Source organism: Vicugna pacos, chromosome 1, assembly GCF_048564905.1.
Source record: "Vicugna pacos chromosome 1, VicPac4, whole genome shotgun sequence".
NCBI lineage: Eukaryota > Metazoa > Chordata > Mammalia > Artiodactyla > Camelidae > Vicugna > Vicugna pacos.
The window spans coordinates 123,586,582-123,613,542 of NC_132987.1; the positions used below are offsets into that span (position 1 = coordinate 123,586,582).

The window sequence follows — 26,961 nt, forward strand, 5'->3', positions numbered from 1 at the left end:
TGGAATCTTTCATGACAGACTTAAAAACCAATAGGTGGTCATCCTCTCTTTTCACAAGGAATCTCTGTCTTAGGCCTATTTCATCTGATATGAATGTCAGCAAGTTCAACTCTTTTTTGTAGAGTATTTGACTGGTTTACCTTTTCTGATTTTGACCTTCTTTCATGCCCTTGATTTGAAGGTTGATCTCTTACAAACAGGGGAGCCACGCTGCCTGCTTTCCAGGTGTCCCACCTGGCCAACATCCCCTTTTGCTGACCAGAGGGCCTTGGTTTGGACAATATGGCACGTGACTCCCCTACTTACAGACAGCAGATCTCTGGGATCTTAAAAACTGTCTAATGTGACGTTATCTGTGTAACTTAGTCCATTTTCATACATTTTATACATGTAACTGCTGCCATCGTTGGATTTATTTTTCCCACATGGCGCTATGGCCAAAGGGACGGAGTCCGCAGCTGCGCCCGGGGGACCCGTGCTCGGAGAGGTCATCCCTGACCGCGGCCAGACCGTGCACCTCTGCCCCGGGGAGGTGCTCCTCCGGACGAAGCAGTGTGACCAGGTGTGGGGCGCCAGGGGGCGGGGGCACAAGCGAGGTGCCGAGGTCGGGCGAACCAGCCCCTCCTCAGACCCCACCCCCGCTGCCCGCCTGCTGCCCAGGCAAGGATGTCCTGCAGACCCCAAGTCCGGGGGTGAGCCGGCGTCCTGGGGGTGCTGCCCGGCCCACAGGCAGGGGCTCCCGGGCCGCTGGCCAGCTGGGCAGCGGCTGCAGCAGCAGGGAGCGCCCAGGGCGAGCGATGGCGGGGCGGGCCTGCAGGGCATCTGCTGCTTCAGGGCTGTGGGAGCGCAGGCGGGCACGCAGGTGGGAGTAAAGGCGCGGGCGGGACAGCTGCGGCCCCCGTTAACTGTGCCACTCCGCCGCGGACAGGCTTTCCGCCTTCCTGCCTGTGTTTTTCCTTCCTGCCTATTTTAAGGCCAGAGTTGCTGTCTGCCTCTCCGGAGCCCTCCTGGGCTCCGCGGAGGGCAGGTGGTCTGGCAGCTGCTGGGACAGCTGGGCGGGGGAGGTGGCTAGCCCGCAGGGTCGCGTGGGGTCACGGTCACAGTCACAGGGAGGCCACGTCCTTCTAAGCGCAGGCCAGTTTTCAGGTCTGTGGGAGGGTCCCCAGCCCGCCATCAGCACTGAGAATCCTCTTATCTCAGACGTGTGGCCACAGGTGGCCTCGGCGGCACCATCCTCAGAAGGTGGAACCACAAACAGTGAGGCAAGCCTAAGAATGAGCCGGCCACCCCCAACTCACCCAGACGAACCCGTGTGTTCACTTTTTGCACACATTTCACATTAATCGACTCATGGTCACCAAGACGGCGTCTGTGTGTGTGGATACTGTCCCTTTTCCACTTGACTTCAAACCAGCGCTTTCCGACGCGCCTCCTAATCCTGTGACACTCTTCAATACCCCGTGTGTCTGTTTAGGCGAAGTGCACCATCTCTCCGTACTGCACACTGAGTCAAATTGCTCTTTTTTATAGACAAGGCTGCAGTACATGCTTTCATGGTGATTTTATTGCCAGTGAGATATCTGCTTCAGCTAAATCCCCACCAGCAGGATTGCTGGGCCAAAGGCCAGCTCCAGGATTTCTGCTATTTTTTTTTAACCAAAACTGATCACAATAATTTATTGAGCACTGTTTGCAGAGGGGTTGTGTTCAAGTTGGTTCAGGGTCAGGACCCAGGCCATCCTGAAGTCTGTACAGGATTACAGACTCGTTACCCCTGATGCAGACGAATTACAGACCCTGTAAAAGAAAGAACAAGTCTGTACGTGCTGAGCAGAAACGACGGTCTACCACGTCTGCTGTGTTGTTCACTACCTGAGCATGCTCTCCCTTTTCACCACGGTTGACTGGTTTAAAAAGCATCCATTTCAGTAGATGCAATATTTATACTAATAACACTCACTGGCAGACATTCATTGAAGTTTTTTTTTTATGTTCCTGCCATCCTAGTGGGCACTTCCCATGAATTCTCATGTTTAATCCTTATGATGACCTGAAACAGGGGCCCTATTTTATTTTATTAGTTGGGAATCCAGGGCTCAGAGCAATCAGTGGCCCAAAGTCACACAGCTGGTCAGAGGAACAGCTGGGGTCACACTGGTCCCTTAAATGCAGAGCTCACTTCTGCGACAGGGCATCACCCCTGCACCTCCTGCACCGCCTGCACCTCCTGCATCTCCTGCACCGCCTGCAGCTCCTGCACCGCCTGCACCGCCTGCAGCTCCTGCACCTCCTGCACCGCCTGCACTTCCTGCACCGCCTGCAGCTCCTGTACCTCCTGCAGCTCCTGCACCTCCTGCACCGCCTGCACCTCCTGCACCGCCTGCACCTCCTGCATCCCAGCCCCCCACCCAGCCCTGCCGCATGCGGGGGCAGAGCTACTGAGGAGACGCTGGAGATAAAAGGAGGGACTGCGTTTGGGAATCGTATTCTCCTCCGTGTTCAGAACTCAAAACCCAACATGGCCTCATTGCTCCCTGGGGCTAAAAATTAATAGAAGTCCAACTGACCTGTGGGTGCCAAGCCAGCTCTGTCCCCCTGGACACCAAGAGGGACACCCCGTCAACTCGGATCCTGGAGTGATCTGCAGGACTCGGGCTGCGGCCTCCGTCCCAGGGCGAGATGCCTGGAAGATGCTGCCTCACCTGGTGAAAGGGAAGGTGCAGGTGTGCGTCAGGAACTAAACCTCTGACCTCAAAACAGGAGGCTGTCCTGGGTTATCCAGGTAGGCCCAGTATGAGTCCCTAAAATGGAGAGAGGCAGGCGGGAGGCGGAGATCAGCAGCGTCGTGGGCACTGACCCGCCAGGTTGGCAAGAGACAGCATGGCCATGAAGATGCAGGAGGCACACGGAAATCGTGAGCAGGACCGGGTCCTGCCAACAGCCCAAGGAAGATGAGAGCTGATTGTGCTGGTGCCTCCAGATGAGACCCTGTTGTTTGAAGCCCCAGGTGTGATGACCCGAAGCAGCCAAGGCTGCACCTCATTGCAGGGCCCGGAGCATCTGTCCCCTCTCCGGCTCATGTCCCATCAGCAGAGGCTCCCGGCTGGGGACAGGACAGGCCCCCGTCCGGCTTCGAGCCTCTTATAAGCAGCACAGAATTCAACTTTAAACAGTCACCCTAGAGGGGAGGGCACAGCTCCGTGGTACACGCGTGCCTAGCACGCACGAGGTCCTGGGTTCAACCCCCGGTCTCTCCACTAACATAAACAAACTAAATTATCCACCCCGCAATTTTTTTTTAAATCAGTCTAATCTTTTACTCAGTCTAGTCTTTAAACTGGAGTTTTTCTCTGTTGACACTTGCTGGGACTTCCAACATACTTGGGTTTACTTCTATATCGTGTTGATGAGTTTGTCCTTTTCCCTCTTGTTTCCTCCTGTCCTGCCTTTTGTGGGTTTGAGTCACTTTTTTTCTTGTTTCACTTTCTCCTTTCAAATTAGCCTGAGAGTTACACTGTCTACCTGTCTCCTCTGGGTGGGGAATCTCAAAGCTTCATCCACCATTTACCTTAAAAAGTTCACACTCAGTCTCTTTGGACGGGCCTCTAACGTCCTGTGACCCTGCGGCGCGCTGTCTGGCTGCCCCAGCCCGCCCCCCGGCTCGCAGGCACCACTGGCCACTGCTGATCCCGCCCAGCCGTCCCAGCCCCACGAAGCAGGCGCTGCTGTGACCCGGAGGGGCCGCGTGTGCGAGCCCGCTTGTGGCTGTGGTCTCCTTGCCCTGCTGCTCCGGGGCTACATTCCTTCTCCAGGCGATTCACAACGTGCAGCAGCTGCTTCAGCGAGGGCCACTGATGGCTTCACTTTGCCCAGAAGCAACCTCTGTTTCCCTCCGATTCTTGGCAGTTCTGCTGGCAACACAAATCCAGGCTGACAGTGATCTTTCCCGGGTCTGAAGGCACTGCCCGTCTCTCGGCCTCCGAGGCCGCCCTGTGGGTGAGCAGTGGAGCACCGAGCCCTCGGGGGCGCGGGCTCCCCCGGCGCGGGCTTCCGCAGTTCAGCCGTCACTCACACGCAGGTCTCTTGACTTAAGCTGCTGGGGGTCACTGGGCCTTTGGAACACGAGGGTCAGTGTCCAGAGAATCCTCACCCAACACCTCTGACCATGGCCTGTTTTGCGCCCCCCGCTCTCTTCCTAGAACACCCGCTGGAGACGGGCCGGCCCTCGTGCTTCCTTCCCGCTCTGTCTGACTTCTGTGCAGGCTGCGTTCTGGGACCACCACCACCCTGGGAATTCAGGCCACTCATCATCTTTCAGGTGTGTCGCACGTGTTGTTTAGCTATTGCATGCCTCACTTCAGTCGTTACCTTTTCTTTCCAGAGGTTGTATTTCATCTTTGACGGCATCTTGTTCCTTCGCCACATTTTAGCACCCTGTCGCTTCTGAGAACGTGCGAATAGCCGCCACCTTATGTTTTGAGTGGATTTTCCTGGCGTCCACGGGGGCTGGGGCTGGCTCGTCGCGGCTGCTTCCGCTGACGGTTGCCCCTGGTGGGTTGCTTCCTGTGCGCCAGGGGATCTCGTGTTGTGAGACCAGGCCCACACTGACAGGACTCTGGAACGCAGCAGGACTGCGCTCCTCCAGAGGGCATGCTGGCTTCTGTCAGGACCCGAGGCCACGCACGGGGAAATCCGTGTGCGCGCGTGCGTGTGCGTGTGCGCATATGTATGTGTGCATGCGTGTGCATGTACGCGCGTGCGCGCCTGTGTGCGTGTGCACGCGTGCTTCAGAAGCGCCCACCTGCCCACCGTGCACAGCCCGCTGTGAGGACAGTGGCCTAAGGACACAGGGCTGCACTGCTTTGTCCTGAAAAGGCCTTGTTAATAGAAGCGGAGATTTGGTCTGTCACAGGTCATTTCTTGCAGCATCCGGACCCCATCGGGCAGCTGGTGTGGCATCCGCGAGTGCCGGACGGCCCAGGGACAGACGGGGCCGCTGGCCCGCCCCTGACCCGGGAGCCAGGGGCCGGCTTGCTGAATCTGCAGACCAGCCTGGCTGGCTTCTGGGGTGGGGTGCTGGGCCCCCGCCAGCCTCCCCCCGCAGCCCCTCCGGTTCCTCTTCCCTCTCACATTGTGTCTGAAATTCCAACAATGGCACAAACGCTTTCAACAGGCCCCAATGATGACGGCTCTTCTGAGACTCTGCAGCTCTGCCATCAGACACGGCGGGAATGGAAGAGTGGCCGCGAGGTAGTGGCCAGGAAGGCCCTGGGCTCCCTCAGGAACGGGCTCCACATCCTCCCAGCAGCTGAGAACACACCCTGGCCCTCCCTTCCCACAGCCCCGAGTGTCACCTGGACCCTGGCTTCCAGGCTGTCCCCTCTTGTCTACACAGAGCCTCCGGGGGCCCCTCCCTCCCCCACCTCATTGCCCACGAGACTCACTCCTACCCCTGCCCCACGGCTTCTCTCCCACGTCCCAGTCAGGCCCCGGGTCACACAACTTCCTGCCACCTCAGGCACCCAGACACACGCCGCGGGGCCTTTGCACTTGCTGTCCCGGGGCCGGCCCCTCCCCCGCCCGAAACCCCTGTTTTCCTGCTGTGCCCACTGTCCTCTGACGCAGGATGTCCCGCTGGCTGGTCGTTCTCCAGGATGCAAAACCGAGGAAGTCTGCTGCCTCCTCCTCGGTGCCGAGAAGAGGGCTGTTCCCAACTTCCCACAGCCGTGGACTTTCTCAGACAGGTCTTACAGCCAGCAGTCCTGAGGACGGGGGGGGCCGGGCGGTGTCTCCACAGTGTGCTCACAGCCACCAACATGGACGACACAGCGGCCAACTTTCTTCACAGAAGACGGTGGCCACGGTGCAAACACTTGCTACAGCTCTCGGCCGAAAGAGAACGCAGAAGCACAACCTCTAGAAAATGTACTTTATTAATATCTGAAGTACAAACAGAGAAAGAATAAATATTCGGTCACCCAGCCCTGCGTGGCTGTGAGCCACACTACAGGACCCCAGCACGCACCCAGGGCCATCTCAAGAGCCTGGGAAGGAGACATGAGAGGGACCTGAGGCTCCAGGCTCTGCAGGGCTCCCCGTCCACACTGTGGCCTCACCAGTCACCCAGGAGTTGTGGGACTGGGACGCCTGGTCAGAGGCGACGGGGTGGGGGCCCCCTCGTGTGACCATGAAGGCCCAGCACAGGGCTCTGTGGACCAGTCCAGGACCCCCATTTGGCAGCTGGTCTCCAAGGCGCCACCTCAGGCTGGAGTGACCGCCCGCGCCTCTCAGCCCCACCGCTGCCCCGGAGGGGGGCCGCCCGAGGCCTCAGATCTGTGGCTGCACACGGGCCCACGGGGGAGAAGGGCAGGACCTCGGACTCTGCTCTGCAGCCACCACAGGGGCTCAAATGACTGAAACCCTGCGAGTCACAGGTGCCACCAGCGCCACGTCCATACGCCCCCGGGGCGGAGCCTGCGGCGTCACACCTGCCCGGGGCAAGCCGGCACCTCAGTGCTGTCACAGGGGCCTCGCTGGTCACAGTGACATGGTCCCGGACCCTGATGCAAACAAAACCCAAGGCCCAGGGCAGGCGTGGGATGGACCCGCGTGGCTCCCCAGGCCTGAGCCCCGAGGGGCATGGCCAGCTGGTGGGGCGAGGACGCACATCCTCAGGGGAGACAGGCACAGCCGCGTGCAGGCGGCCGGGCGGTCAGTACACGACCCTCCAGTGCGTGGGCTGCTCGCACGCCGGCTCCTCGTCCCCACAGAAGCGGTTGTAGGTCGTCCTGGGGTCCAGGCCCAGGATCTCCCTCTCCTCATGAATCCGGAAGGAGAACGTGGAGACCGAGGTGCCGATGAAAACCCTGCCAGGGAGCGCCAGGTCACCGGGGCTGCCGGGCAAACGCACCGACCGCCAGCCGTCCGCCTCCGCCGGGGCCCGCCCGGGCCCCACAGCCCCGCCGGCCGGGGTCCCCATCACGAGATGCCCAGACACCAGGCTGCCGGGAAGGCTGCGGGAGCTGGTGTGAGGGAGACAGGGCCCGCGTCAGGGGCAGCCTCCAGCCTCCACTAGATTTTTGGCTGCTCGAGGCAGGAGGAAGTCTCTTCCAGGGAGATGTCTTGCAACAGACCTGCCACAGGTATGTCCCCAGGATGTCACCAGCTTTAAGCCCAAGAAGGTGGCGGAGCAACGCCCGTAACCTCCCCCCTGCCAAGCCTTGAGGCTGAGCTGGGGCTGAGTCTGCCCCGCACCCCCGGAGGGGCGCAGAGGAGCGGGCCCTCTCCCTGGAGGTGGCGCCCATGGGGCCCTTCACAGCACAGAACACCTGCAGCCCTGCAGGAAAACAGGTCCACGAGCAGGCCTGTGGAGCCGGCATCCGGGAAGTTTGAAAACAGGGGAAGTGACCTACTCTGCCTTTGTTTTCCACTTTACTCCAGGGGTCCCAGGGTGGAACCCCAGGACCCAGGCCCAACTGCTTCCCAGGAGGAGGAGGGGACACAGGGCGGGGTGCCTGGCGGCCCACCTGGCGTGCGCGCAGACCCACTGGTCGACGATGGCGACGCCCCCGTCCTTGTAGAGCTCCAGCTCCTCCCCTGTGGGCTCGAAGCGCAGCATCTCGGGCAGCAGCCTCCTCAGCTCCTCGTACTCTGCGGACACAAGCAGGCCTGTGGGGCCGGAGCCAAAGGCGGCGGGCACGGCTGCAGATGTGGCTGCGTGGGTGGAGGAGGGGACCGACCCGACCCTCTGGAACCCAAGAGCGCAACAGGGGAGCGGGAGGCGCACTGCGCACCCTTCCTGACGGCGTCCGTGGCCACGAAGACCTTGTCCAGCCGGTGGGTCTTCATGAGGCTGCGGATCCTCCTCACGGCTCCGGCCAGGCTTGGCACGTCCTCCCTGTGCCCCCAGATGAAGTCCTTTCTCCTCAGGTGGACGCCGAGGTACGGGCCCCCCAGCGAGGAACCCAGCTGGACCTGGCAAAGGACGGGACAGGCTGAGCCCACGGGGTCGGCGTCCAGTGCGGCAGGAGGCGAAGGGGGACGCAGAGTCCGAGCACCTCCACGCAGCAGGGGCCACACCGGGGTCCGTCCAGGGACCGATGCTCAGGGCAAACCCCGGGGGAGGGGGCTGGACGTCTCCTCAAGACCATGAGTGACCAATGACCCACACCCTTTCATCTGAGTGAACAAAGACGAGTAAAGGAAACACTGGAAACAAATACAAACTAGATAAAAAGAAAAGCCTTCAGTTCAATGTTGACGCTTCCAGTGAGACCTGTCCACGCGCCCTGGCGCTTATCGCGGGAACGACGCTGCTCCACGTGAAAGCAGCGCAAACGTCCTGCGAAGAAAGACGGTGAAACAGCATTCCTCTCTATGAAAACAGTTTGCTGTTAAAACCTACGTGAAAAGGAAATCATTAAAACAATTACACTAAAATGCCTAAAAATAACAATAATTTGAAAAAGCAGCATATAATTCATCGAAATTATAAAAAAAGCCAACCTTTCAGAAAAAGATCTTTCCTAAAAAGGACAATGCTGGAGCAAAAGGGTGTTCGTGGTGCCCCTGGGGGGGAAGGCGGAGGCGAGCCCTGGTGCCTCCGACGGCCTCTCGCTTCTACTCTCCCATCTGCCACCTCGCTCCACTGTAATGACCACCTGGGCTGCAGCCCCGCAATAAGTTCCCACCTCGCTGAAGAGGAACCGGTACCGACCGACAGCCCAACGTCTGCACCAGGACAAGGGGCTCCCGGCTGCCGGGCGGCATCCACAGCAAAGCCAGCACCCCGTTCTAACCTTCCCTGAGCAAAGGGACTGGTCACTGGGCATCTAAAGGGGTAACTTTGGCGTCCTCTGACCACAAAGATGTGGAGAGCTACCTTCATCTTGGTCCAGTCCTCCTCAAAGGGGGTCCTGTCGGCCTCGTCGGTGGAGTTGAGGTACTTGCTCCTGAACTCGTCCCCCACGGCCCGCAGGTGCCGGGCAAACACCATGCTGCGCCGGGTCTGCGGGCACAGAGGGCACTGTGAGCGCCTGCCCCGCGCAGGGCCTTTGCCGGGAGCCCCTCTGGCCCCAGGAGCAGCCCGAGGAGCTGCAGGCATGCCAGGACAGCGAGCCGGGCCCGGGCAGCGCAGACAAGCCGCCGCCCGTCTGCGAGGGGGAGGAGTGTCACGGGGAGTGGACCACACTGAGTCCGGGCGGCACCGACAACCCTCCCCTCCTGAGAGTCCCCTGGGCCCAAGGGACAGAGCGCTGGCCGAGAGAAGGTGGCTGGCAGGCGGGGAGTGCGGGGGGTGGTCACCAGCAGTAACAGCCAGATGGGGACCACAGAGCTGACAAAGACACAGAGCAGCTGTGTCCACAGTGAGGACAGCTGCACCTCCACGCTCCCGACACCACCCGCCCAGGAGGCGCCCAGGTCGCACGCCGAGGCAGCAGGGGTCTCAGCTGGGGTGCTCTGCACACACCTGGCCTCTCCATGCCCCCCAGGCTGGGCAGGTCCCAAGAGCTGCGAGGGCAGCGGCTGAGAGGGGACGTGAAACCCATTCCCTGGGGCTCCTGCCTGGGCCAGGGGACAGACAAGCCGCTGCCCAGAGATTACAGAAGAGCAGGCGCAGAGATTACAGAACACAAACATATGCTCCTGAATGCAGAGATGTGCTTTTCTTTGTCAAACGTTAATGCCATAAATCACCAACCTGCCCCTCAATGAACAAACCTGGGAACCCCTCAGGCAGAGGACACCACGCCAACTGTGCAGAGACACGGGCAGCAGGGGGCGGCCCCAACACAGGCGCCGTGCTCCGTCCACCCTGCCAGAGCCAAGGTCAGGGGTCCAGGGAAACCGCTTCCCAGAGGGGCCTCCGGAGAGGTGACCAGGGCAGGCGGGTGCGCCCCGCCGGGAGCCCAGGACCAGAAGGGCGGGAGAAGAAAACGGGCTGGAGACATCGGCCCTGGGAGGGCCCAGCATCCGTCCGTAATCTAAGAGAGCTGGGATTTACCTAAAACTTCCATTTCATTCCAACAGCAGACAAAGTGCGCCTCGTCTAAGAACCCGCCTGTGCAGGCCTGGGCCCCCGGGGGCACGCGAGCAGTGGGCAGGCCCGCGCCTCAGGGGAGCACACGAGCAGAGGGCAGGCCCGGGCCCCCACCTCGCAGCCAAAGGCTCTTCTCAGGAAAACCAAACTGGCCTGTCCTGGCCTGCAGGGCCCCCGACGGGCAGAGCTGGGCCACCTTCCCAACCAGACCCCTGACAAGTAAGCCGTCCCCAATGCCAAGGTGACATGGCCCATCTCCCGCCTGTCTTGGCCGTTCACTCGCCCAGAGCCAGCGCCTCCCTCGGCGCGGGTCCAAGTCCAACCCTGACTCGAGGCAGAGATGCCCCACCGCTCACAGCTGGAGACCGAGCCAGGGGCGCCGGCTCCAGCTCGTGATCGCCCACGGGGAAGGATGCCCAAGCAGACGCGGCTGCCCCGTCCAGCCGCCGCCCTGGACACCTCATGTGCGGGCTGGGCCCCTCCACGGCTGTTAAAACCTTGTGACTTTAGGCCGCGAGGCTGAAAACAAGAGGGGCCGAGTGTCTCGGGTTTGCTAGAGCTACAGGGGTGCGGGCGCCGGCCGGGCAGCACTCACGTCCCAGTACTCCTTCCCACCGTAGTGGTCGTGCAGGAGGGTCTCGGCGCGGTCCAGCATCACAGACCTGGTTTTAAACAACAGGAAAAGAGACAGTTTTACTTTCAAAATGATTCTGCTCCGAAGTTCAGACAGCGCTGTCAACGTGGGAGGGCCCTGAGCCCGGGAACACTCTGGGCTGAACTCTGAGATCGTACCAACCTTGCCAGGTCACCTGGGGGCATTTGGGCAATCACTGCCAACCCTCTCAAAGGAAGCTGTCTGCAGTGCCACGTGATTATGAGAGAGAGCTTTTACTTCCTAAGTGACTCTGAACATTCAGAGTCTCTCCTGCCCCAGCCACGGAACTGGGTGAGCTCACAAGCAACCTGTGCCCATCAATGCAGAAGAACACAAACCCACAAACAAACAAGATGAGCAAACAGAACCCAGCAGTGCGCTCAGAGAGTAGCAGACGTGACAAAGGGAGTTCATACCAGGAAGGTTCAGTGTTACAACGCCTGCGACTTAACTCACCACGGTACCAGGCGAAGGGCAAACCCCTAAGACCGCGGATACCACAAAGGGGGAAAGGTCAGCGTTTACTCCTGTTCGTAAAAATCGCCTGAATGAAACAGAGCCTAGGTTCTCCTCATCCTGTCGTGTTCCTCCAACCAGAAGCCGGCCCCTTTCTCAGTGAAGGCTCAGTTCCCTCCCGCACAGCGAGGCTGCCCGCTACGGAATAATCGAGCGCCCTGAAGAATCAGAACCTGCGGGAGGGACGCTCCAGAGACAGGCCACGTCCACGCGGGCCTGGGCGACCCAGGGGGCTCGACGCGTCTGGAGAGCGGCCGGCTCACAGAGCTGCCGACGGGGAAGTGGGTGGGGTGACCAGGGCCCCCATTCTTGACCCCAAACAAAGCCTCAGTGGCTCAGAGTTAAATATGAAAACTGAAACTATTGAAGCAAAACATGAAAGACTCTAAGAATATTTGGATAAGGTTAGACTGAAAAATAAAAATCCAGAAACCTTTGAAGAACACACAGACTGATAAGTTTAAATGTATTAAAACTTAAAACTCCTGCAGAGAAAGAAACTGGCAAAGGATCTGAAAAGATGCATTACAGAAAATCGTTTCAAAAGAGCCTTTAAATCTGATTTTGCTCTGAAATCAAAGAAACATACGTTAACAGACCAGAGACCCACCTGTCCCTCATTACAGCTCTTGAGTCTGGTGGCTGCCCGGGGACGGTGGCTCGACCGTCACCACGCAAAGCACACCCCACCCCCCCACAAACCCAGCCTCCGCTCTGGGTGTGAGCCTCCATTTTCACTCCCCAAACAGAATGGTTTTGTTCTGTAAAAATGGTTCCTGTCTGTAAAAACCTGGAGCCAGTCAACGGCCACCCAGGTGGGCGGGCTCAATAAACGCTCTCACAGCGGCGCAGGGACAACTGCAGAAGAACGTGGCGGCCTCTGTGGCCACCTCCACGGTGACTGCACAGGCTTCAACTCCCAGAGGGCATCACGCAGTGGGAAAAAGGCGAAGAGAAACCCGCGCAGAGAACCCTGAGCGGGCGACTCCACGGGTGTTTAAAGAGGGAGATGAGCTCCGGAAAGCAGCGAGGCGGCTGACAGTGCGGCGGCCGTGGGGGTCGGGGTGGGAACGGAGGCTGCTCCTCAGAGGCGGCCTCACCGCCAGATGCAGTGTCACCTGCAGAGACACGGCTTGCACCCCACGTCCGGCTGGGCCACTGTCCTAGAACAGCCCCAGCGCCCCACGCAGGGCGCAGCCTCATGCCACGGAGTTCGGCCGGATTTATTTTTCGCACTGTCTCACACCGTTATGTCTGCACGGTCACCTCTGCTGAAACAGCAGCGTCTTTCCATTTCTGTGGCTGAGTCGCGTCTGTTCTGAATTTGCCACAACCCACTGCCCCGATGACCTACTGCTGAAGGGCATGGGGGTTTCTGGCTTGTGGCTCGCAGAACATTCTGGAACACGTGTGGGCACGCACACAGGTGCGTTGGGCTGGGTGTGCTGGGTCACAGGTCCGCCCTCTGTGACCCGACAGCCAACTGGCCCCCAACGGTTTCCCAGATCCTCCCGCAGCTACGTGGCCCATCCTCCCAAGGGCAGGGGTGGCCTGCATTTCCTGGTCACCAAGGGCCAGAGGGTGTCTTCTCAGGCTTAAGGGCAGCATGACTTCCTCCCCGGTGTGCCTGAGTTCACCACAAGGCTGCCCGCCCTCGCCTCGCTGCTCCTGACTCTGGGGCCTCCATCGGTAGCTGGACGAGTCCTGGCCTGATCCACGGGCTGCATCTTCCTTCTGTCTGCGGTCTGTCTTTTCGTTTGTTTAACGGTACCCACCGACGGGCAGGAATCGTTAATTCTAATGTAACTGGGACCAATCTTTTCTTTCTGGCCAGTGCTTGTCACACTCTGAGTTTTCTGGGTGGTGGGGGTGACCCCCAGTGGTCCAGCCTCACCTGCCTCAGCACGGCCCCGCCCAGAGGTGTCTCTCCAAGAGTGGACTCAGCTCCAGTCACTCAGAAAAAACAGCCCACAGTCCAAAACTTCAGCCAGACCTGCTTTTGAGACCCAAACGGTTTTGGGACACTCGTGACATGGGGTCCCAGTGGGGGTGCCCTCAGCCACGTCCTGCATCCACGTCTGTATATGGAGATGGGACCCCCTCAGGCAAAGCGACCAACTGCTGGCTGCCACAGACCCACTGGTGTTTGGTTTACAAAGCCCAGCATGCCCACAGGGGTCCCAACATGGGGAAAATGGGCTGAAAAGGACGGGGAGGGGCCCGGCCGGGTTGTGGCGGACGTGCAGACAGTCCACATGCCCGCAAGCCCAGGGAGCCTGGTTTAGACTGACGGGGACTCAAGGGAGGGCGGCTCCTCCAGGGTCCCCACGACCCCCGAGCTCACACCCGCAGCAAAGCCCCCACCAACGCTCGTCAGGCTGCCCAGCGTGCGTCCTCCTCCAGGGGGTCCACCTCCAGAGCCAGCCCAGGGGCCACCTGAACCCCTCCCCCTTCCGCTGACCCCGGTGCTGCCCTGTGGGGGTGGGCGTGGGGCAACCGCGAGGCCGGCTCTCTGCTTCCGAGAAGGACTGGGATGTGCGGCCATGCTTCCAACAGGAGACACCATGAGCAGCAGCCAGGTCGGCATGTCCACGCTGGGAGAGGCTCAAGTCTTGCCCCCAACCCCGCTAAGGTGGAGAAGGGGCAAGCCCAGCGGGAGAGGGACCCGAGGTGGGAAGCGCATGCTCCCCCTCTGTGACCTCTCAGACCGCTCCAGGCAGCCGCCCCAGCACCAGTCACCCTGGGGGTCCCTTCAGACCTTCCCGGCCCCTTGTCCTCGCCCTCACCCTGCTGCAGCCACATGTCCCCATGGCCCTCACCCCCACTCTCTCCTCACTGTCCTCTGTCCACCCTCAGGCCCACTGTGCCTAGTGTGGACCAGCGACCCCGCCCTGGGGCTCTGAGCAGCCCCAAGGACCACAGGGGGCACAGGGCCACAGAGCTTGGGCCCAGTCGCCCCTACCCGCACCCCAACCCCAGGGCTGTCCTGTCCTAGCTGCTGGTCCCCACCCGAGGCCCAGCTGCACATGCGCACGTGCTCAGCTCACAGGCACTCACCGTGCAGACGTGTTTCTCAAAAGCACAGGTGCGATGATGGAAGCTGAGCCCTGGACAGACAGACAGGAGACGTTCAGACCCCTCGTCTCTTCGTAGCCCCAGAACCATCCTCTGCAAGACAAGACCGCGCACCCCGTTACTCACTTCCTTTTTCTGCGGGAAGAAGTGAAGTCTAGACGCCCGGCCTGATCCTGACACTCAGCTATCTCTCCCGGCCACGACCACAGGCGGGGACAGTGCGAACATTTTTAAAGAAACCAAACATCTCACGTGGCCTGAAGGGACCAGCAGTATAGGACAGAGCACGCGCAGCCATGGAGGAGCCTGGAGGAAGCAATGCCTCACGCTTGGGGCCAGAGCTCGGACGGGACTGTCCGTCCAGCAGCCGTGTCCTGGGATGCCCCGGGGTCACTCAGGACTGGAGAGCCCAACCACTCCAGTCCCGCCACCACCACGACCACGTTCAAATGCACTGAACAGTGTGGGGAAGCTGCGCGTGCCCGGCAGGCATGTGTGACACAGCCCGAGCCCTGGACGAGCGCATGTGGACGGCGGGGGCAGAGGGGGGCGGGGGAGGGACCTGGCCACACCTGTAGTACTCGTGCTTGTCCTGCGAGTAGAGCGGCGGCTCGAGGCAGGGCCGGCTGTCCACCTTCTCCTCCCAGGCCCCCTCCTTCCAGCCCTCCGCGTAGCCCTGCAGGACATAGACCTGGTCGATGAAGGGCCCGCCGGACTCTGCAAGAGACAGGGACCCAGAGTAAGAGCCGCCAGCACAGAGCGGATGACACAGAGCTACCACTTCACTTAATGCCACCGTCCACCCGGGAAGACTAGAGACAGCTCACAGGAGCAGAGGGAGGACGAATGAGCAGCCTTGGGACACGGGGGTGGGGGGATGTGGCCCAGGCCCCGGCAGCTCCCTTGGACCCCTCCCCTCGTCTCTCCCTCTGCTGCAGGCAGGACTGGTCCCCATGACAGTGCAGGCTGTCTCCCCGGGGCCCCTCCTCCAGCTGCCGGGACTACAGTGGTGCCAGAGCCCATCCCGGGCTCTCCCTGGGCCTCTGAACAGCTGTCCCCGCCTGGACTGTGCCCTGGGGCTGGCTCTTAACCCGTGAGGCTGTTCACACTGCACCTCCCAGGGTGCCTTCCCAGCATGGCCCCTCCTACACCCCGTCCCCGTCTGCCTTCCTGTCCCCTGCGGCCCTGGTTGCCATCCCGAACAATGCGTGTTCCCACCACGTATTTACACTCTGCCACCCCAACATGAGCTCCAAGCGAGTGGCCTGTGCCCGTCACCCACTGCTCCCACCCCCACCTGAACATGCTGGCCACGTCCCGGGGTCAGGGAAGACGTGTTCAGAGAGGGAGCGATGGAGCCGCACGAGCAAAACTCCAGTGTCCCCCAGACATGCTCTGCTCGGGCACTGAGACCTGCCCTGCTGGGCTGATGCCCGAGCTCAGGAGCTCCTCCTACGGTGACGGGGACGGGATGGGGAGGCCCAGCCCCCAGGGGGCCCTGCAGCTCCCACCCAGGCCTGTCCCCCCCTCTGAACTGGGTCCAGGCCACGCACGCCCGGCAGCTCTGGCTCCAGGGGTGCGGTTGGCATAGCGGAGGGAGGACACCTGTCTCCAGTGCCCAGTCACTAAGCACGGTTCCGGGGCTATTTCTTGGGGAACTGTGAGCCCGGGTGCAGACCAAGGCTGAGACTGCTGCCCAGGCCGAGCCAGGTTGGACCAGACACCCGGCCACCTGTTCTCTCGGGTGGGGAAGGATGACCCCAGAAAGGCGTTTCCCCAGCCTCAGGGGCTGCTTTCTCAGCAGGAGTGCAGACACCTGAAGACGGTTCCCTGCCGTTCCACGCCTGCAGCGCCCACAGTGCCGACCTGCACACGGGGCACGTTCAGAGTGACAGGGTACGAGCTGCAGCGAGAACAGAACCCAACAGGGAGGACTCAGCCCGCCAGGCCTCGCACAGGAGAACTCAGTGAATGCTGCTCAGGAACCGGCACTCGCTCTTCCAAGCCGCTCCAGGGAAGCGGAAAGGAGGCAGCGCCGACTTTTTCAGTTTACGTCCACAGAACAAAGTGAGAGAAAGAAGAATGGAGCTGGGGAGCCCCACTCCCTGACTTGAGAGCACACTACAGAGCTACAGCCATCAAAACAGTGTGGAGCGGGCACAAAACAGACACACACATCAGTGGGACAGGACAGAGCCCAGAAATAAACCCACACACTTACGGCCAATTAATCTACCACAAAGGAGGCGAGAATATACAACGGAGAAAAAACAGTCTCTTCAATAAACAGCACCGGGAAAACTGGACAGCTACCCGTAAAAGGACGCCATGAGAACACTCTCTAACACCACACACACACACACACACAGAGTCAGAGTGGGTTAAAGACCTGAATGTAGGACCTGACGCTCTGAAACTGCTAGAGGAAAACGGAGGCAGAGCACTCTCGGGCATAAAACACAGCAGTATTTTTTTTTATCCGTCTCATATAGTAAAAGAAACAAACGCAAAAATAAACAAATGAGACCTAATTGAACTTAAAAGCTTTTGCACAGCAAAGGAAATCACAAACAAAATGAAAAGACAACCTAAGAGTGAGATAAAATATTTATAAACAATGTGACTGACAAGGGATTAACTTTCAAAACACACAAATAGCACATACAGCTCAGTGTCAAAAACATTTAAAAACCCAGCTGAAAACGGGCACGAATCGAAACAGACGTGTCTCCAAAGAAGACGTCCCGAAGGTCACCAGGCCCAGGAAAAGACAGTCCATACCGCCAACCATCAGAGAAACGCAAATCCAACCACAATGAGCCGTCACCTCACACCAGTCAGAACGGCCATCATCAGAAAGTCTACACGTAACAAATGCTGGAGAGGCTGTGGAGAACAGGGAGCCTCCTACACTGTTATTGGGAATGTAAGCTGGTGCAGCCACTATGGAAAACGGTATGGAGATTCCTTAAAAACTGAACATAGACCTGCCATATGACCCCGCAATCCCACTCCTGGGCAGATATCCAAAGAGAACTCTAACTCTAAAAGACACACACTCCCCAGTGTTCACAGCAGCACTATTTACCACAGCCAAGACATGCAAGCAACCGAAATGCTCACTGACAGACGACTGGATAAAAAAGATGTGGTGTCATATATACATACAAAATAAACGTTAAAACAGAATATTCCTCAGTCACAAAAAAGAACGAAATAATGCCATTTATAACAACATGGATGGACTTAGAGATTATCATGCTAAGAGACGTGAGTCAGAGAAAGCCAAGTATCATTTATCACCCATACGTAGAATTTTTTTAAAACGATACAAATGAACTTATTTACAAAACAAAAACAGACTCACAGACTTAGAAAACAAACTTATGGCTACCAAATGGGGAAGAAGAGGTGGATAAATTAGGAGTTTGGGATTAACAGATACAAACTACTATACATAAAACAAACAACAAGGATTCACTGTGTAATACGGAATGATATTCAATATCTTGCAACCTACAATGGAAAAGAATCTGGAAAAGAACAGACTGTATATGTACAACTGAATCACTGCTGTACACCTGAAACTAACACAACATTGTAAATCAGCCACACTTCAATAAAAACAATAATAAGCTCTGAATAACTTTATTCAAAGAAAATCTTCAACTCTTCCCTCTTACAAAAGCTAACATGGGAAGTCTGAGCAGGACCAAATTAAACTGGATGCGCGGTTACACATCTTGGCCAGCATGTGGCCCACACCACACATGCGCCATGTTTTCCTTCAGGTGAGAACGGCCCTGGCTGCACAGGGAGCGAGTCCTGCTGGGACAAGGCCTCTGTGGCAGTGGCCTCCTAGTCACCGCGTCATCTCATCCAGAAGCCAGGGTTTCCAGAGGCGAGGGGACACAGAGCTCACACACTTCAGATCTATTTCCCGAGAAAAACTACGGAAAGACCCAGATCACTGGTCGTGCAGGTAACACAAGCACGGCCCCAAGCAGAGCAAATGCTAAGACAGCAGGCTGGAGGTAAGGCGGCCCGAGGTTCACACCAGAACCAGAACGACGACCACCGCCTCACCTGCAATGAACTGCTCGTACTCAATGACGGGGATGTTTCTGTTGAGACTTGGAAGATCAAAAAAGTCGGACCAGGGAATCCGGACCTGGTGGATGTCGGGGCTCTGCCAGTGGTAGAGGCGGCCCCAGGGGGGCAGCACCAGCACCCAGTCCTCCGTCTTCAGCAGCGTCTTCAGGAGGGAGGCGATGCGGATGTAGACGTCCCTGCGGAGGTTGAAGCCCTCCGGGGGATTGACATCGTACAGAAGGTACCTGGCAGGGAGCACAAGAGAGCAGTCCTTCAGGGCAAGGCCTCTGCACAGAAACCCAGCTCCCACACCCACGGTCCGTGTCCCAGACTCCAGGCATGTTCAGCAGCTTCTGGTTCCTAAAGTGGAGGCACTGCCTACCCATCTCCACGTGGCCCATTACTTAAAGAGCCTGGGACCAGATGCAGAAGACATCTTGGCATCCGTTTAACACCAGCTAAGCACCTGACTAGCACCTGAGCACCCGTCCTCCAGGGGCTCTCAAACTTCCTGGTCTACAGACCCCTGTGCACTCTTAACAGTTATTGAGGACCCCAAAAGGCTGCTGTTCATGTGGGTTAAACCTGCCAACAGTTCCTGTGTTAGAAGTTAAAGTAAGAACTTCAAAATATATTTATGGGTTCACTTAAAAATAACAGTAATAACCTATTACATGTTGTCATTAACACTCCTAAACAAAAAATATTTTTCAAAACAAAAATCATTAGTGAGAAGAGTAGCAGTGATTGTAATTTTTGCAAATCTCTTTTTGAACTGGTGAGAGCTGGATTCTCCTATCTGCCTCTGCATTCCGTGTTCTGTGATATCACATGCCAGGTGGTCTCTGGAAAACCCCACAGGAAACTCGGGAGAGTGGGAGAGTGCAAATGGCAGGTGACATCCCAGCGTTTCTACAAAAATGGTCTGGCACCGCAGGGGCCCTGGGACACACTTTGAGAACTGCTGCCCTGTCCTAGGCGAGACTCCCCTACACAAGAGCCAGGCAAGGGTCCGGGCTTCTGTCATGAGTTACCGCCGCCACACCCCTCCCTTCCCTGTGTTAGTTTTTCCCACCACCTCCTTCCTGCAGATGAGGATGGAATCCTCAGCTGGAGCCTCTAATCCCAGAAGACCGCCAACCCCGAGAGGAAGGGGCTCATCTACCATCCCTACACCCCGCACAGTCTGTGCCGGGTCAAGCCCTCAAGAACCGCTGAACGGCAGTCACTCTTGTTTCTTATTCCTGAGCTTTACCGAAGGAACCAACATCTGAAATTCCCTGCAGATAAACAAGGCTGATAAACCACCCCATTCCAACATCTGATTCTGGGGCTCTTCCAACCCCGGGCAAGGCCCCACTTCTCTAAGAGGGGCCCCCGCCTGCCCTTCCCGGGGGGGCTCTGGGAGGCCGACTCGCGCCCCGGGCCCTGCCCCAGCCCCGCACCCCCGCCCTCCGCCCAGCGGCCGCCAACCGGCGCCCCGGCTCCACAGCCCAGCCCCGGCCCCCACCCCCAACCCGGTCCCTGCCCACCGGCCCGCCGATAGCACGGACGCGCGTGTACCGTCTGCGGGACGCCGCTCCCGACAGGATGTCGGCCGCCGACTGGCCGGGCCAGAACTCATCGCCCGAGGCCGAGGCCGGCGGCCAGGTCGCCGTCCCGAGCAGCAGGCAGACGACGGCGAGAGCCGCCATGGCCCCGAGCGGCCACGCACTTCCGGAGGCCGCACTCCGCCCCGGAAGTGTACGCCGGCCCCCGCGGAACGCGTGGCCTGTAGCCACGGCAACGCCGCGGGGCCCTCCCCTAGCGCTTGCGTCATGCGCCCTCCCGAGGCTGGGTGTCGGAGGGCAGAACAGGCGGAGCAGCTGTGGGCTGGGGCGGGGCCAGGTCGGGGGCGGGGCTAGTGGGAGCAGCTGGGCGGGGCCGGGGGCTGTGGGCGGGGCCGGGCCTGTGGGCGGGGCCGGGGCGGGTTGGGCTGCGTGGGCGTCTTCACCTACAGGTTGCGCCCGCAGGAGGCTGGGGCGGGGCTGCCGCCGGTGGGCGGGGCAGCGGGGTTGGGGGCGTGGCCACGCGTCCACGGGCGCGGGCACTCTCACCTGCCTGGCGCGCGGGGCTCGGCATGGGCTCCCCGGCCTCCGCTTGCACGGGACGTGGACCGGGGCTGTGGGTGGGCAAGCTAGAGGACTGACCCCAAGCCCGCACTGCTGGCCAGGTAGGGCACATGAACTGCAGATCCTCCAGGCTCGCTGCAGGCCTTGAATTCGCGCTGCCGGGCAGTTTCCGAGAAGACAGGATCTCTCCCAAGAGGGGAGGTAGGGCAGGAGGCGGTCAGGACGGGGGAGCCAGATGCAGGGTTGGGTGCGGTCTCACTGGAGAGCCACGGTGAGAGGGTGCAGAGCAGCCTCTGGGTTGACGGGGCTAGGAATTTGGGGTATAGGGTGGGGATGGTGTGTGCCATGCTCTGTGGTCTTCTCAAGAACCCTCACCCCAGAGCAAGGGGCCCTGCTCCCCCGCCCTTCACTGCACCCCCTTCCTTCCCCAGTACCACCGCCCCTGACCCTGAAGTGCCCCATGACCTCTCCCCATACCGGGCACTGTCTCTGTTAGAGGTACTGAGCTCCGGGTGGCTCCAGCCCGAGGGTGGGGGTTGTATCTGACCGGTTAGGGCGACTGGAGCCTTTGTAGTTCCTGGTATGAAATCTCAGTCCATAACGCAGGGGTGCACAGAGGCCCTGCAAACAGGGTTCCCTGCACGGCCCTCCCCGCCACACACCCACAGCGCCGCTGCCACGCCGGGCCCCTGCCTGGCCGAGGACCGCTGGCCCCTCTTCTCCTGTCCCTGTCCAGGAGCGCACCGCCCACACTGCTGGGCATTTAGGCCGCCCTAGAAGAGCGGCTGGCGTTTTCACGGGCAAATACTTGCTCTTCTGGGAAGACGTGAGTGTACAGGGATGCAGGGTGTGCTTTTTCGTTGCCCTGGAACCGGTGACCGGGATGCAAGCTGCGGTCAAGGCAGTTTTTAGAGAGAGCCCAAAACGTCCCACAACCAAAGACCCCTCTTCCCCAACAAGACAACACAGCCTGGGTGGGGAGCCTTGCGCCTCCTCCTGGAGGTTGGGGGTTGCTCACTTCAGCTGGGACAGAGCCCGAAACAGCCCCGAATGTGCTGGGAGTCGCTTCTCAGAAGACCCGTGGTCTCCACTGCAGGTCCGGCTCCAGAGCCCAGGGCCAGCATGGTGGTGACTCTGCTCCCGCTGTCCATTCTGGGAGGTTTCGGTGTCCTCTGCAGCCCTTCCAAAATTGCTTTTTTTGGAAACACCCCCCAGATGAGAGGCTGGGTGCCGCAGCCACTGCCCAGTGTGCTACCGCAGGGAGTGGCACCTGCTCTCCGCGGCTCTGATCGCCCCTCCCCTCCCCCACCCCCACCCCGCTCCTCCCGCATTTCCTGGTTGATCGCTGGATTATGCTTCTTGCCCGGAGTGACCTGGGAGAGGTTTTGTTAGTCTTTAAGGAAAGAAAGAGAAACCTTTATACAAATAACTGAAATTAACTTCCTTCTTTACAGGCAAGTTCCTCTTTCCAATGTTTAAGACTCGTTGACCAGGTGTCAAGTTGCCAAACAACTCACATCTGAGCAAGAACTGCCTCGCCCTGGTCTCCCCGCGGCATCCACCTGCAGTGACTTGGCCACCAGAGGGCAAGAGAGCTCTTTCCCCACGCCAGCGCCAGCGCAGCCTCAGAGGCCATGGAGGCAGAGAGAAAGGGCCCCGCCCTGAGGTTCTGGGAGCCTCCAGACACAGCCAGAGAACTGGGGGTTTTCAGAGCTGGCCTAGCAGGGAATCCAGGCAAGGCCGCCTGGCCCAAGTCTTCCCTGCCCAGAGAGACCCAAGAACTGCTCTGGGCCCCACTGCCCAGTCCAGCTTCCTGCAGAGAGGAGCCACAGGATCCACACCCGAGAAGGGAGGAGGACGGCCCTTTGGCCTGGCGTCCCAGCAGGGGTGTCTGTGAGACCTGGGGCCACATCTCTTCCTTGTCTCCCCAGGTCTCTGAAGGGCCAGTGCTGGGCATCCTGGTTGGCAGGGACATGGGGACAACTCTAAACTCTGAAGAGAGCAGAGAGATTCTTCTGGAAGCAAGGATTCCAAGGCGAGGCCCTTCCCAGACCTGGGGAACCATGTCCTGAGCAGACCCCTGGGAGGAGGTGTGGGGCTGTGGTGTCCTCTTCAGAGAAGGGCACAGATGGGCTTCCCGGGGTGGGGGCACCCTGCTTTGTCCAGTGGTGTCCACCTCCCAGCCCACCTGGGGGTGGCCCTAGGGGTGGGGGCAGAGGAGGAGAGGGAAGGGGCAGCCTTAGGGCCGCCTGGCCCCACACAGGGCGCCAAGGGTCAGTGGGAACATCTCAGGGGTCAGGCGTAGGGGAGGAGGACTGGTCTGAGAACATGCCAAATCGTGCAATAAAGTGGCCCCTGACCACGAGACATGGGTGGCCGTCTACCCAAGGAGGGAGGCAGAACATTTAGACCCAGGCTCTGAGAAACCTAAGAGGGGCTGGAGACTCCCCAGGACCCCTGAGGAGCAGCTCTCCTGGGGGCATAGACACCCCAATATACACATTTCTCATGGATGCTTTTTGGGGTACAGAGTGAGTTACCAGGATCCTGGACTTAGTATGGAATCCCACCCCCTTGTTCACCACAGTTCCTGGCAGTAAAGTCCTGCCATTTGTCCCTGGACATGCACAGGGGAGCTGACCGCTGTGGGGGGGTCACTGCAGGGCAGGAGCCTTCTGGTGTGGGCTCTGTGACCACAGAAACCCAGGGGAATTTCTTAACAGGAGCACCTGGGGACCGCCTGCCAGGACTGTCCTCGTGGGATGGCCAAGGAGCCCATGGGACCCAGGTCACCAGGTGACCAAGTTGTGAGCCTGCCTGGGGTTTTCTGGGGGAGTGCAGGTTCCTGTGATCAGCACGTGGGCCCAGCACTGCCGGACGATCTGCCCGAAGAAAAGCCTGCCCTCCTGATGACGGCTTATAACACCTGCAGGGAGACTGCTCCCAGGGGTCCTGGAGGTCCACCCTGAGAGCGTGGCGAGGCACTGTCCTGCTGGCCACGTGGGGTTACCTCCCCCTGATGCAGAGGCAGACCTCTCTTCCTTGGGACCTGGTGGGCACCTGACTCTGGTCCCGCCTGCCTGCCCTGGACACGCAGAGCCCCGGGGCTCAGGCATAGCATGGGATGCGATCGTGTGGGGGGGCAAGGAAGGCCCAGGGAGGGGGCTCATTCAGGTGCAGGGGCCACTCTGCAGGGATACTGGACCTGGTGGTGATGCAGTGCTTCAGAACTCCACGGAGCCAGGTTCCCAGCCCGGGGCAGAGAAGGGCCTCTCCTTGGGGTGCAGGGTGGGGCTAGACTCAGCGTGGAAGTCAGCCCCTAAAACGGAGGCTGCGCTACGGCTGTTCCTGGAAAGAAAAATCAGGCCCCTTCAGCCCAGGTGACACAGAAAGGCATTCAGCAGTGTTTAGGGTCCCCAGGTTAGGCTCTGAATTAGAGGTGAGCGGCTCAGGAGGCCGGCTCCCCGTCCGTGGCTCCAGGAGTGGGCTTTCTGCTGGGGGCAGGGTCCTGGCAAACACCTGTGTCTTTGTGGGAGGCTCCCCTCTGGCCCAGCTGGGAAGCAGGGTGCAGTTGTGGGAAATCGTGTTTCTGTGAGCAGAGAGCCACCAGGTCGTGGGGGCACAGGGTTCAGTAAGAATGATTCCCGCAGCCTTTCTGGGACCAAAACACCAGCAAATGTCAAAAAGTGCGTAATTTGTTTTATCAAACAGGCTGCTTATTTATGTTTCGAGGGCGGGTTCAAGGACTCGTCCACATCCCTCCAGGACGATCGCGTCAACGGAAGAACAGAGGGTTCATCCCAGAATGAGGCTGACTTGCAAGGAGACCCCGCCCACTGAGCACGGCGTAACAGCTCCACGTGGCCCTGCCCTGTGTGGCCTGGGCCCTGGGTCTGGCCGCATCTCGTTTTCTTCCAGCTGAGTTCCAGAAACTCAGAGGGTGGACTTAGGGGAGTCGTGTTTGGAACCCAGTGAGGAAGTGAGGGTCCTTTATCCAGAGTCCCATCAGCCTAATCACTGTAGCTGAGGCCCGACGCCCCTCAGACCCCCAGGGCGGCCGTGGAGGGGGAGCAAGCCTGGCAGGGGGCTCGGGGGTCCCACTGCTGGGCCCCTCCCTTGTCTCTGTTCCCTCTTTCACCCCAGGAGGCGTGGTTGTCTCCTGTCGCGGTGACCACCCCAGTGTCCCCCCCCCGGCAATCTCCCTTCTCCGTCAGGTGGGGTCCCCACCCGTACTCAGCCCCCTCTCTGCATGGATGCTGGAGGACTAGGTTCACCTGAAGTTCTGAGCTTGAGCAGTACTGTGGAGACAAAGAAACAAATGGAAACAAAGAAACAAGCAACCGTGGCTCTGCTCCCCCCGCGGAGAAGCTGCCCTGAGCGGAAGGGAGGACCTGGGCACCAGCGCTGTGCGTTGCTGGGGTTTAATAGCTTCTTTTTCAGATTCGAGACAATTGTCACATTGTCATTTTCTGGAAAAGGTGTCCTTCCTTCACTGACAAGAAATGCCACCTTCCTTCATAAACTAAATTCCCACAGACGTAGTCTTTCCATCCTGACGTACGTGTCAATTTCTGCACAGTGACACAGTGTTGTGTACATTGCAGTGGCTTTACAGCAAGTTCCTTCTGTCCTTTCAAAACGTCTCAGTGAATCCTGGACATTTTCTCTTCCGTATGAAGTTTAGAGTCAGCTGTTTCAAACCAACCCTGTTGGCAGTTTTATCGGAATTGCACTGAGTGTATGAGCGTAATTTGGAGAACTGCCATCGGTGTGGTGGGGTGTCCTGCTCAGGCCTGGGTCTGTCCCTCGAGGTGTTTAGAACTTCAGTAACGTTTTCCAGCTTGCTTTTATTTCAGAATCGCTCATTTCTTGGTTTGTTCCTGGGTTTTATTGCTGTCACGAATGGGACACCCTTCCTCATGAAAGGTTTCAGTATATACTGCTGTTGTAATAAATGCTATTGTTTTTGTATGTTGACATTAAAATTGGCCACTTTTAATTCTAATGATTTGCCAGCTGATTGTTTTGGATTTTCTAGGCAAATAGTCCTGTAATTATGCAAATCATTGTGTTTGTATCTCTGCCTTTCTAGTATTTGCACTTCATGTATATATATTCTTGCATTATTACATCCATTAGGACTGCAGTGTAAAATGAGGTATCTTTCTCTTGTTTCTAAGTGTAATGTGAATGGCTCTAAAGCGAGGGTCTGCAGACTATGGCCAGGGGCCAAATCCAGCCCACAGTCGTCTCTTTGTAGATAAAGTTATGGCACACACCATTCCCACTCGTTTTCATGTCGTCTCCTGCTTCTGCGCTACAACAGCAATGACAAGTAGTTGGTTCAGACCACGTGGCCCCAAAACCCTGAATGTTTGCTCTCTGGCCCTTCATGCAAGCTCTCTGCTCCAGTGTGTTACGTGCAGTGTCAGAGGCCAGGGGACTTCCCTGCCACTCCTGGCTCCCTGAAGCTCTTGCAGTTGTGGGTGCTTGAAATTTGGTGTAAGCATTAATTTATACCAAATGGTTTTTGGAGGACAGACTATCTTTAGAGATGATCAAGGAGTTGTCCTCTTTTTAATCTCTTAATGTGTGGAATTATGCTAGCATTTCAGAATGCTGACTCATCCTTGCATTCCTGAGATAAGGCTTCCCTTGCTCCTGGTACGTCCGATTCCGTTTGCCAAAGCTTTATTTAGAGTAACCACGTCCCTGTCACAAACCGTGCCCCGCTGTGGCGGGATGGGCGGTGTGCGTGGTCCCCACCACCGGTCTTCGGGCTCTGACTGTCTGCGTGGAACGGCTCGCGGTGCTTTCTCTTCTTCTGTGCTGGGGAGCAGTAGTGGCTCCTTACCGCGGCTCTTCTGCATTGAGCTCTTGCTGTGCCACGGGCACAGCTCTGTATGTTTTACGAGAGTTAAGTCTTTAACCTGCAGTGAACCCGTGAACAAGGCACCCTTCTCATGTCCGGGGCGCAGGCTATTTCGGGGGCCAGCCCAGGGTCGCCCGGCTGGTAGGAGGTGGAGGTGAAACTGGAACTCAGCAGTCGGTCCCCAGGGCTTGGGTCCTGAATGCGGGACTTCCTGTCTCTCCTTTGCAGAGCGGTTACCCTGTAAAGGTGGCAGAATCACACGAAACTGGTGACGCTTCAGGGGCAAAACTGCAGCTACTTTTTTCTGGGCCCCTCCCCCACTGCTGGAATTACTGAATCTATTTCTACTGAGTCAGCTTTGTACTTTGTATTTTCAAGAAAATCGTCCATTTAATCCAGCTCCTAAAAGTTATCACTACAAAATGGAACGTGACAGTACCATAACTTCTCAACGTCCCATCCTCTTTTTTTCTTTCTCCCTTTGTTCTGGGGACAGTGTGCGTGTCCCAGGTGTGGCCCTCTGTCACCCCCGGAGTCCCCTGGGTGAGGCCGGGTAGCGGGGCCGGTGGCTGACTCCGAGCTGCCGCTGATGGGCCCCCTG

General features: G+C 58.7%; 1 protein-coding gene and 2 long non-coding RNA genes across 3 annotated transcripts; 1 reads left to right on the plus strand and 2 right to left on the minus strand.

Annotated features, from left to right (window-relative positions):
• Positions 1 to 1,546: 1,546 nt before the first annotated feature.
• LOC140686175 (uncharacterized) lies at positions 1,547 to 2,698 on the minus strand. The gene is made up of 2 exons (XR_012059782.1): positions 2,568 to 2,698; positions 1,547 to 1,797 (listed from the first exon to the last, which is right to left on the minus strand). It is a non-coding gene; the product is annotated as an uncharacterized lncRNA (long non-coding RNA).
• A 3,217-nt stretch (positions 2,699 to 5,915) lies between these two features.
• Positions 5,916 to 20,123, minus strand: POFUT2 (protein O-fucosyltransferase 2). Its single transcript, XM_072970372.1, has 9 exons — positions 19,941 to 20,123; positions 18,372 to 18,622; positions 14,858 to 15,002; positions 14,268 to 14,378; positions 10,635 to 10,701; positions 8,882 to 9,007; positions 7,794 to 7,974; positions 7,527 to 7,650; positions 5,916 to 6,866 (listed from the first exon to the last, which is right to left on the minus strand). Exons 1-9 carry the CDS (start codon positions 20,069 to 20,071, stop codon positions 6,713 to 6,715), a joined length of 1,290 nt encoding a protein of 429 aa, XP_072826473.1. The 5' UTR covers positions 20,072 to 20,123; the 3' UTR covers positions 5,916 to 6,712.
• Positions 20,124 to 20,439: 316 nt separating this feature from the next.
• On the plus strand, positions 20,440 to 25,493 carry LOC140698837 (uncharacterized). Its single transcript, XR_012076827.1, has 2 exons — positions 20,440 to 20,589; positions 21,943 to 25,493. It is a non-coding gene; the product is annotated as an uncharacterized lncRNA (long non-coding RNA).
• Positions 25,494 to 26,961: the final 1,468 nt, after the last annotated feature.